This window comes from Octopus sinensis, linkage group LG12, assembly GCF_006345805.1.
Source record: "Octopus sinensis linkage group LG12, ASM634580v1, whole genome shotgun sequence".
NCBI classification, from domain to species: Eukaryota; Metazoa; Mollusca; class Cephalopoda; order Octopoda; family Octopodidae; genus Octopus; species Octopus sinensis.
Genome location: NC_043008.1, coordinates 4958436 through 4970687, shown reverse-complemented (window position 1 = coordinate 4970687; position 12252 = coordinate 4958436). Strand labels below are relative to the sequence as shown.

Sequence of the window (12252 nt, the reverse complement as noted above, 5' to 3'; positions counted from 1 at the left end):
AATAATATTATTATGTAATAATCTATAAAAAATGTTGTCCAATTTAGATTCCTTTTGTGTTGGAGTATGAATGTCTTGCTTTAGGCTCACAAACATTAATACAAAATGTAATTATTGGAAAATATAAGATTTACATTTTTGAAACTCCTTTTTCTCACTTTTCATATCTTTTAAGATTGAGAAGGAAATAAAGGAAAAGAAAACTAAATAAAAAGGAGTAGAGAAAAGTGAAGAAAATGGATAATCATGAGTATAAAGTTTACTCACCTTCACTGCTTTCTCAAATGTGTTCTGCTGAATGGCCAAGTCCTCCATTTCAACACGAAGGCGCTGAAGAAATTGAAAAACAAAATAATATAAAACAAATTAACTAAAAAAACGTAATATTTTCAACCCATCATCATAGTTTAACATCCGTTTTCCATGCTAACACGAGTTGGACATCTCTTAAATTTAATTAAACTAATCAATAATAGGTTAGAAGAATAGAAGGCCTATGGGACAATCCCTGCTGTAGCTCTTTTCAATTCCTTACAATTAGATGGTTGACAGCTGAGTTCAGCTACCACTATTTCAATCGTTGTAGACTCACAGCTGAGCTATTTCAATTCATTAACTCTATGCCATTTAAACTGGCACTAACATTCAGTTTTATATTCAAACTGGCCAGATTCAGCCTCTCACACCTACCCTACAATGTTATTCAAAAGAAAAAAAAAAGAAAATACAGAAATGTGAAAAGTAAAAGATAATGCATAATTCAAAAGAGTGCGAATAATTAAGCATTCCATTTGACAGAGTAATCTGAGTGCTAAGGAGTTAAAGAGATTTAAGTCTTTGGGAAATGTATGAATATCACAGTCTCCTTTACTTTTCTGCTAAAAATCTTAGATTTCAAACTTACATAAAGCCAGAAACAAGAATGCCCTCCAATATGACTTTCTTAAAACACAAGGCTAGATAGAGTGCCAGTAAACAAGAATCCGATCTAGGGCCAAACCCGATTCCCTCCCTCTCTACATATATCCCGATTGTGCAGCCGTCAGTGTCATCAATCACACTAGTCTGGCAAGACTTTGCAAACTCAGAAACTACTTATGAAGACAAAGTGGTCGAAATTCACACACTTCAACTTAAGCCAGTATTTAGTTCCAAGACATGTAACTTAATTTGAAAAATGACATGACACAACAAAAGTTGTTTAATGTATTAGATAATATCTCTTTTAATAAATCATTTGTCAATATTTTCACATGGATCTTATTTCACTTTCCCACTTCAGTATTGGGTTTTAAATCTTTTTTTTTCCACTTTTAAAGGTTTGCAGAGACTACTGCAAAAGACATACCTCAAAACGACATAATAAGTGACTGTGTGTGCATGTGTGTGTGTGTATGGGGGGGAGGTGTTAAAGAACCATTTTTTTAGCTTTGTAGTTTCAGGTTCTATCCCACTGCATGGTACTGGTATCTTAGAGAAATGTCTTTCACTATAGCAACCAGCTGACTAATGTCTTGTGAGTGAAACTATATGGTACCTCATGCAAACATGAGAGAGAGGGAGGAAGCGAGTGTGTGTGTGTGTGAATATTTATTTTCCATTTGTCCTTTTTTAATATTGTTTGAACAACGGTGAGGTTCTATTTACACCTCTTGTGAACAATATTTTCTGTAGCTCAACATTTTCAACAAGAATATAAATGCATTACTTGATATATAGGTAAGGGTTGGTGAGAGCAAGGGCCTCAGACCACAGAATACAGCTGTAATAAGTCTCATTCAATCCATGTCGATATAGAAAACAAACACCCAATTCTGGCACATCCTCATCATCCTTTAACATCCATTTCTCATGCATGCATGGGGGTTGGATGGTTTGACTGGAGCTAGGAAGCCAGAGAGCTGCACCTGGTTTCTACAGCTGGATGCCTTGCCTTTCCTAATGCCAACCACTTTACTGTGTGCTGGGTGCTTTTAACATGCCCCCAGCACAAGCGTCTCTATGTGCCGTGAGTACTTTTTTCATGAGGCACCCTGTCAGGGTTCTGACAGGCCAATCCTCATCACCAGGGGATGTGACCTTAACACTTCTGCAGTGTTCAAAGCATCAGGTATCTTGGTCCTCTGTTATGGATGCATAACATGCTTTTATTCTGTTACTGTTTTCAGATATTGAACTGTTGCCATGCTGGAGCATTGCCTTCTATGAAACAATTTATCATATTGACTACCTCAGCATTTATTTTACTGAACATTGAATAATGAAATGCGTTATGGACCTGGGTGGGATTACAACTCAGAATGTCAATATGTGAAAGCATGTTACTAAATACCACGTTTAGTTCCATGCTTTACTGATTCTTGCCAGCTACATGTTTGAGCAGAGAAAACATTCCAACATTCAAGGAAAAAAAAAAAGAAGAAAAAAAGAAACCCACCTCTCCTTCCATGTTGCTGCATCGTAGAAGTTCATTGATTATCAGTAAAGATCCATGCAGCCAATCATCCTTGTTGAGACGTTTCTCTTTAGCAAGAGCATCACTGTATGGCCTCAACGCTTCTTCCAGACAAGTCTAACAAATATTAAGAAAATAAACTAAAATCAGTTCACAACAATTTCTGCAATAAATAAATTAAAACCTTTTCTATAAGAACCTACCTGATAGTACCTTGTATTTTAAACTTTCCCAAATCAAAACCTTCCAACATAATGTAAGTTACAGTCTAAACATGAGCTTAATAATGAAAATATTAGTTACCGAACTAAGAAGCAGTATATTTTTATTAGGATTATGGGTCACAAAAGGAATTGGTTCTGAAGTGCATAAGACACTCGAGTTACTTCCCTTTATACGGGGATTTCTATTCTGAATCTCCAAGGAAACAGCAGGCATTGAGAAATTTATTTTAAAAATATTTGTTGATTAGTAATAGTGACTACAAAGGCCCAAAACATTAGGGAGAGTACACAAATGAAATACGAAAGCAATTAACAAAGAAAAAGCAGTGTTTTTATGTATTAGATTGAGTAAAAGGGTGAAAAGAAAAATAATGAAAGCGCATTAAGAAATACATAATACATAGCAATAACAGGACTGAACAAGAAGACCCTGCAAAATGGGGAGATGCAGAGAATCATAGAGAGTAGTAATCCAGGGCACCTTACATGCAACTCTGAAACCCATTAAAGAAAACGCCTTCTCAGAGTTTTTGTTACCAGCCTTACAGCCACATATAATGTTGGCCCATTTAGCCACACCAAGTTTGCCGCTCTTGCTCATTTTCCATGAAATTCATTGGAGGGTAGCATCCCTCTTGTTACTATCATTTTTCTCTAAACTTTTTAATACCAACCTGCCCGAGACCACCCTCACAGATTCTATGATACAAACTTCCACTTTGAAAGTGATCAAAATTAAACCTCGAATTTCTCGTTTATTTATGCTCCAAATACAATCTTAATAATGACAAACTTATTTCACTAAATTTTTCATTATTTTCAAAATTATTTGAGAGAAATGAAGTATATTCCAACAGAAATATGGTAACAAAAGGCAGCGAGCTGGCAGAAACGTTACACGCCAGGCGAAATGCTTAGTGGTATTTCGTCTGCTGCTACATTCTGAGTTCAAATTCTGCCGAGGTCAACTTAGCCTTTCATCCCTTTGGGGGTCGATTAAATAAGTACCAATAACGCACTGGGGTCGATATAATCGACTTAATCTCTTTGTCTGTCCCTTCTATGTTTAGCTCCTTGTGGGCAGTAAAGAAATAAGAAATATGGTAACAAAAGGGTTAAGAGGTATTTCACCATGACCACTAAGCAAGAGAAGACTATTTCTTGGCTGAAGGGAGGTGGTGGGTCAATCTTCATGATAGATTCAGCTAATGGCCAGACCCATCCTACAAGTGGTAACAGATGTTCAATATAAACCCCAAAATCAATGATTTCATACTGGTTGGTTTTGTCATCCAACAATGCATCTCAGATGGGTTCAGTTGCTGGCAGTTCCAACATGGCAATTCAGTAGAATTTATCCCAAACAAGCAAAGACCTTACTTATAGTTCTGCTAGTCCGCAATCCTTATCTGATAGTCCTTCAGAAGTGACTACCCTGATGGTCGTCGTCTATGCTTGGAATAACTCCCAGGCCATCCTTATTCACATCCCCTGTCTAATCCACTATACACTGTGAGGGTTGATTTTCTACTAATCAGAAGGCCCAGACTGCAGTGAGCGCCAGGCAACATTGCATGTGACAAATGCTCAACTTGTGCTTGACATAAGATTGCATCTTGGTGAGGGAGACAAGTTATGGGAAGGCGTGATATGTGAAAGATGACCACACCTGTCCACCATTATTGTCATCAGAGAATCTCTGCAGATATGTCAGATTTAGTATGTGCATCATTAGCCATGACAACTCAAGACCTCATGTGAAAGTGGACATTGGCAGAATCAGACCCAGTGTCAAGAAAGATGGTGGACTGAGCACATGATGCAAAATGGTTGTAATGATGATGATGATGTGAAATAAATTATGGTATTCGTAAGTTTGTAGCATTTTATGAAATTACATTTCCAGAGTGACGTATATGTGAGCGAGAGAATCATGCTTTAGATGCTGAGACATAAAGGGGTTCACAAGGAAGGGAAAAACTGGTAACCCCAGAGAATTTAGTCAGCAGCTTACGGTAAACAAATTCGGAGAAACAAACTAATAAAAGAAGAAATGAGCAGCAAATACAGCTTTTTAAGATGAGGACTACTCATCAAACAAATGTTTTTTTTTCCCCTTAGAGATACACTGTGTATGTGTGTGAGGACATGGTAATATGGTCAATTCAAAATATAACACATGTCATGCTGCCCTTAACCTGTTATGGGGTTAACAGCATGAAGAGATCATTATCATCCAGTTAGGTGATTTGCTTGGATGAATGCAACTCTTCTGCACCAGACATCCCGATTGAACAAAGTGGCACGAATGCCTGGTCTGTGTTTTAGTCAGATCAGCCTTTCACTAGCTGAAATGTCTCATCTGTGCATGTTATGACTACAGCAACAGTTTGCTAACGGAACTGGTTGATCCTGGCCACTGAGTTTGTTGTCTGTTCAGCCACTCAGCATCCAGTGATATTTGCCATTGATTCAATTAAGCTCATCTACTGAAATAGTTCACATCCAAGATGCTACATCCCATGATGTCAATGTATCCTGGTTCAGGTTGCTACATACCATTTAACCCATTACTGGGATCCTGGAGAGGTGTTACTACTCTGAGTCAGAGTAGACCTGGAATGTATAGAGGTTAAGAGAGAGTTCTACACTGTTCAAAGCTTTGAAACTCCCGAACCATGACCCCACCACCAGAAGCAGGTTAAAGACATACCCAGGACTAAATGAAGAGAGACAAGACCATAAAACACAAATTCTCTAATAAACATCTAAACATGAGTTTCGGTAATGGAAGAACGAATTGAGAGAAACTTAGAAAAGTTAACAAAAGACAAAAGAAAGGAACAAAAGGGGATTGCATGATTAAAGCATTGAAGACAACAGGAAAACTTGAAAGGAAGAAAGAATTAAAGGAGGAGAGAAAAGGGGAAAAAAGATTTACTGACTTTGTACCAGTCTTCACTGTGATCTCTTTTCGTCTCTCGTTGTGATGTAACAGCAAGTGTTGCCCGCAATGCAGCTACGGCAGCTTCTCTGACAGCCGGCTGCAAAAGCACAGCAGAGATTCATTAGGGGAGAATTAGAAGAAATTAATCATTTTAACGTCCACTTTTCCATGCTTGCATAGGTCGAATGGAGTTTACTGAGGCAGATTTTCTAGAACTGGATGCACTTCCTGATGCCAACCCTCAAGCCAACCCCAATGTATTGGAAATGAGCAACACTACTTGTATGACAGTAGCAATCATTTACAACTCTTACCACAGTGTCAAGATAAGGGACACAAATACACACTTACATATAAGTATATATCATCATCATCTTTAATGTTTGCTTTCCATGCTGGTATGGGTTGGACAGTTTGACAGGAGCTGCTTAGCCAGAGGACTACACCAAGCTCTTCTGTGTGTTTTGGCATGGTTTCTGACTGGATGCCCTTCCTAATATCAACCACTTTACAGGGTGTGCTGCCAAATCCATTCCCAAGCTTTGGTTAGCTTGGGGTTACAGTAGAAGACACTTGTTCAATGTGCCATGCAGTGGGCCTGAACCTGAAACCATGTGGTTGGAAAGCAAGCTTCTTACCACACAGCCACACCAGAAGCTACATTACACACACTAAATGAATAATCCTGCAAGAAAGTTCTTAACATTTTGGACACCATTTCTTATCCAATCTTAAAGAAATTCTACAAGGCATGGCAAATCAGTTCATTTCAATGAACAATGGCTATACTGTGCCCATGGACTTTTAACTGTTTTCATACCAATCTGTTTGAGACCACTCATGGTTCTAAGACACAAGCTTAATGTTTTAAAGTGAAAATTACATTTTTATTTAATTAAGAAATAATTTGATTGCATGTAGTGTTAACAAGTTCTGATCACAGAACTAGTTACCTGCAATAGACTAGCATTCTATCCAAGGAACGATTTGGCTCCTGTCTACTGCCATGGAAATGGGAAATAAACACCTGTCCATTGAACTGCAGGTGATTGTGAATGGAAATAAGAATATTTAGGAATGGCTGTGTGAAGTTCCAATCTGACCGATGGGTCAACTGATTAACTCCTTATTTGTCTAATCCAGTGGTTCTGGGTCAACTGATTAACACCCTATTTGTCTAATCCAGTGGTTCTCAGCCAGGGTCCATAAATTTTGCTTTTAGATTTCTTTAAATCTTTACATGGTTTACGAGGTTTCCAGTCACTAAAACATGTTCTCTTAGAGACTACAATTGCAAACCTACACAAATGAACAGGTGAAAAACAAAATAGGAATTTTATAAGAAGTTATCTACAAAACTAGTTTTTAAAGACTAAATGATTTTATGGCGTCCTTCAGAATAAAATAGGTAAACAAAATGGTCAAGAACCACTGGTTACCTGTCATTAATATTGAGATGATTGTAAAACTAGTTGACTTGTTAAATATTTAACTGATTTATAATGCTACACACAGTTTGCCATTGCTATAACTTAGAACTGTTCATTTCTGAAGACAATAGCTTTGATAACATATCAATACCTAGGGGAAGTGAGGCAACTGATTTTAGTAAACACACTTGAATCGTGATTGAAGTAATTAAAATGGGATTGATAACATGTGGCATATAATCTGAGATGCAGTTGATAAATAATCCAGTTCATCATCATCACCGTTTAACGCCTGCCTGCCATGCTAGCAGAGGTTGGACAAATCCAGTAATTTGCACAATTCTTCTCTATTAAAATTTTGTTGTTTACTCATTGCATATTAGCTCAAAATTTCAATAATCTTATATTTTGTAGAATTTGCATGTATTTACCTGTAAATAGATTCACTTTGAGATAAAAATTATTAAACAGATTTGGTTGAGAACCTTTTGTTAAATTGTGTTCCAAAAATCACAATAAAAAAGACTTCTACTTTGAAACCAGTCAAAATTCAAGGTTATTTTAGAATTTTATTGAGAAACATAAAGTGTATTTTGGTTAGAAATATAGTAACAAAAGGGTTAAAATGAAAGATATTTACTTTGCTTTCACTTAACACAAAGTGTTATGTATAAATAGGTAATTTCTAGAGTTAAAAAAAAAAACAACAAAAAGAAAGAAATATGAAGGTTTGGTAGAGAATGAGCCATAATACCATGGGATTTGGTTAATACTCTTTACATTCTGACTTCAAATTCCAACAAAATCAGCTTTGTGGTTGTTCTAAAATCCATTCAATAAAAGAAGTACCTTTAAGAACTGAGATTGAAATAATTGGTTGGAGTGATGAAAGCAATGCTCCAGCAGGGGCTAACAACTTACCTTGGGATCTCTAACAGCATTAAAGATATTTTCAAAAAACTGTGGAACTTGTTGAAAAAAGAATGTTGGTGTAAAAGTAGCCAACTCCTTCAGAATGAGTACCTTTGGGAGACAAATGAAGGATTCCTTAATTTACAACGATTTCAAGAGACAAACAAAAGACATAAAAAAATTTTGTGTCATATCAACAGCAACCTGGTCCCTGTAAACGTCCCTTAAATATTATTTGGTGCAATGGAATTATGTCAGTGTTTGTGGGTTACTGAATGCTACAATCACTTATGTTAAAAAAAGAAAAAAAAATAACCCATAAATTGTTCAGTTCTTCTATATTTAATCCATTTTCCTTGAAAAGATAGGATCTAACCCTTATTGGTGATAAAATTATACATTTTCTCGCAATAAACAACACGTTCAATTATTTTGACTCGAGTCCATGAATGAGTTCAGGCCTTGACAACAACCAGTCAGCAAGCTCCATAATGATGATATGCCTCAGACAGCTTGGCTGACAAAAGCCTGTAATACTTGCAGTTATGTGGAGAGCAATAGGAAGAACATTGTCTTTAGTTTTAAAAAAAGAAAAAAAAAAAAAAGGCAAAGTGATACCCCAGCCAACACGTAAAAAAAAAAAAAGCATGTCAAACAATTTTAAACAAAATTACATTAAAAATAATAGTAATTCTTTGTACAAAGATAAGATATAAATCTTAATGTAAAAACAAACATTACTAAGATAAATCTTGTCTCAGTGGTTAAATTTTGTAGTACATCATTCCAGTTTCAAAACAGTTACATGGCAAATATATTCCACATTGGTTTGGGTTGACTAATGCCATGTCAAAGGAATTTGGTAGACAGAAACTGTGCCAAAGCCCATCACACACACAATATATATATATATATATATATATATATATACAGTAGAACTTCAGTTTTTAAACAACTCTGATTATGAATAAAATCGTACTTTATCTCCTGTGTTTCTCACATTCATTTAATACAGTAGCACCTCTGTTTACAAACGCCTCTGATCACAAATAAATCAGGCTTTATATATCTATCTATATATAAATATAAAGCATGATTTATTCACAATCAAAGTTGTTCAAAAACCAAGGTACCACTGTATGTTGCATATTTATTCTTAGGTTCAGGTGCTTCTGGCTAACGAAACAACAGGTTGAAACATGAGTGTCCTAGAATTCTTGTACCAGTGAACAAAGTGTGTTATGAACACACTGACATTGTAAAAGGGAGAAATTGTTGTGACATGCATATTGGCATTCAAATCTGCTGCAATGCATTAAGAACACTAAATCATTAAGATCTCACAGTACACAGTGCAAATAATGATTCATATACATCTGTAGGAGAAAGGCAATAGAAAATCTCGTTAAGTACCACACGTTTGAAAAAGACTCATCAAATGCATATTGCATAACTTTAAGGTGCGACACAGGTGTTCACTGTTCCTTCTTTTCAGATGCCTTTCTACCTGTTGCTCACACATTCAATGGGGGAGTCTTTTGAAACATGCCTAGTATGAAATTATCGATTCCATTCCCTTTTTATTACGTGATTAGCAACTTCTGTTCTATTAGAGATGCCCTTTGTATAAGAGCAATCACTGGACTTTCTATCCAATTCAATATGGGACAAAATGTATTGGATCCATTGATTAATAAACTTTATTGATCAATCATCATCTACTTTGTGTTTTCTATACAAACTCTGTCAATGCTTGAGGCTGACCAATTGTCTGCCCAACAACCACATTGGATCTCACTACTTTATTTTATTCATATATATATATATATGATAGATTGTTAGCTACAACACACATTTTTTCTCTCCTTGTTTTTTCTGTGTCCCTTTCTGTAGAAGAGCATAGGCTCGAAACGTAAAAGACTTTTTCTATTCCTGAGCGTTATACTAATACATTTGTTTTGTTTTGTACACCACCCGTCTTCGTCTTTTGTTTATTTCGTAAACTCTCCCTATATATATATATACATATGTACATGTGTATCTTTTGGCAATGAATATTAGTGACAAAACAGAAAACTTAGCCCTGTCCCCCAACTGAGGTTCCCTGTGATGTTTCTTTTGCACCAACTTTATAACTGTTGCTCACAAAAACCTGCAATATATAATGCTGCTGCTTCCCAGTTGCAAATACACACCATTCTTCACGCAGGCAGACACCATTTATTATCAAGGGTATATGTCATTGTATGTGTGTGTGTGTGTGTGATGCATGCGTGTTTACTTACGGCTGAATAACGTTGGCCTTCATGTCTTTCACCAGCTAAAAGTTCCAGAGATCTCTTCGTCTCAAAGTCCACATACTCAGCAGCGTGGTTACCAGCAGACAGAGCTAATATGCCCATCCCTTTAGCTGTCATTTCCATCAAGCCAACATCACTGGATGGAACAAGGTTTCTCAAGTAATTAGCGAAACGGCTAATTTTTGTAGCTGCATTTCCAATATCAACACCAACGAGGGTAGCTGTAAAAGAAAGACATTTTACACCATTATTAATTTACAACAAATCAGTGAAATCAGTTTCGTCTTTTTCTTGCTTCACCCGTTAGAATGTAGCTATGCTAGGGCTCTGTCTTGAAGAAATTCTAATCGAATGAACCAACCCCAGTACTTTGGTTTCTGAAGCCTGGTATTTATTCTCTTGATCTTTTTTGCTAAACCAGTAAGTTACAAGAGACATAAACAAACCAAAGACCATTTGTCAAATAGTTGTGTGTGTATATATATATATATATATATGGTGATGCATGACCTTCAAACGTTGGGCCTCATGGAGGCAATGACCAAAGACCAAGACCTCTGGAGTTATGCTGTGACTGAGAGGACCAGGCAAATAAAGTGAGTCCACAGCTGTAACCTACACCAGTGTCGCATAACCAGCCCACTGAAAAGTACCTTGGATCAACATGCCATGCTTGAGGAGACATCAGCAATATCAAAATCAAATCAGATGGAAATTGTAGTTGTGAGCCCCATGCTGGTAGCATGTAAAAAGCATCATCTGAATGTGACCGATGCCAGTGCCGCCTTGACTGGCTTCTGTTCCGGTGGCACATAAAAAGCACCATCCAAACGTGGTTGAAGCCAGCTTTTCTGGCCCCTTGTGCTGGTGGCACGTAGAAAGCACCCACTATACTATCAGAGTAGTTGGCGTTAGGAAGGGCATCCAGCTGTAGAAACACTGCCAGATCAGATGGGGGCCTGGTGCAGCCTCCTGACTTCCCAGACCCCAGACAAACCGTCCAACCCATGCCAGCATGGAAAACGGATGTTAAACGATGATGTTGATATATATATGCATACACACACACACACATATATATTATATATACTTTTCATTTAGACACACACAGACACAAACTAGGAGAAAACATGCGCAAGGTGTCACGCAATGGGACTGACTCTAGAAGCATGTGGTTGGGAAGCAAATTTCTTACCACACAAACACACCTGCACCTTTAAAATGAAGTTCCATATTCTCATTTTCATGATTTGTTCACAGGTAAAACTATTCTTTTTCTTCAAGTTATCTACTCTGGGTCATTGACCAAATCTGTTGCCCAGTTTACAAACCACTCAGATAGCTTTGTGTGGCTTTTGTGGAGTTCACTGTTGGAAGCATTTTCTACAGATGTTCAGGTTGAGTATCAGCCATACCAATGTTATCAGTCTGGGGTGTGGCTGGGGAGGAGCCACAATGGTAATGGGTACAGCCTCTCTTCTCACAAGTATAAAAATAAACATCTGCACATTTCATCAACTGGCATCTGTTCTCCGCACTGGCATGATTTGGATAGTTTGACAAGAGGTGGCCAACTGGAGAGCTGCCCAAACTATTTGTCTGTTTTGGGATGGTTTCTATGGTTGGAGCCCCTTCCTAACACCAACCACTTTACAGAGTGTACTGGATGCTCTCTACATGGCATTGGCATGAATGCTTTTATGTGGCACCAGCACAAATGCTCTGAGTTCAAATTCCGCCAAGGTCGACTTTGCCTTTCATCCTTTCGGGGGTCGATAAATTAAGTACCAGTTGTGCACTGGGGTCAATGTAATTGACTTAATACCTTTGTCTGTCCTTGTTTGTCCCCTCTATGTTTAGCCCCTTGTGGGTAGTAAAGAAATAAATATTCTATGTTGAAACAAGTCAGATCTGGCCTCTCACACCTACCCTACAATGTCATTCTAAAAACAATTACACCATCAAAGCCTTGAAACTAAGAGAT

General features: G+C 37.2%; 1 protein-coding gene across 2 annotated transcripts in view; it reads right to left on the bottom strand.

The window, feature by feature from the left end:
• The window catches only part of LOC115218127 (serine/threonine-protein kinase mTOR), a 136342-nt gene that overhangs the window by 104699 nt on the left and 19391 nt on the right, over nt 1-12252 (bottom strand). For both annotated transcript variants that reach the window (XM_029787923.2, XM_029787924.2), the window contains exons 3-7: nt 10254-10489; nt 7978-8079; nt 5625-5723; nt 2438-2572; nt 268-330 (exon numbers count right to left, since the gene is read on the bottom strand). In XM_029787923.2, coding sequence (XP_029643783.1) covers nt 268-330; nt 2438-2572; nt 5625-5723; nt 7978-8079; nt 10254-10489 — 635 coding nt within the window. The remainder of the gene's footprint in view (nt 1-267; nt 331-2437; nt 2573-5624; nt 5724-7977; nt 8080-10253; nt 10490-12252) is intronic.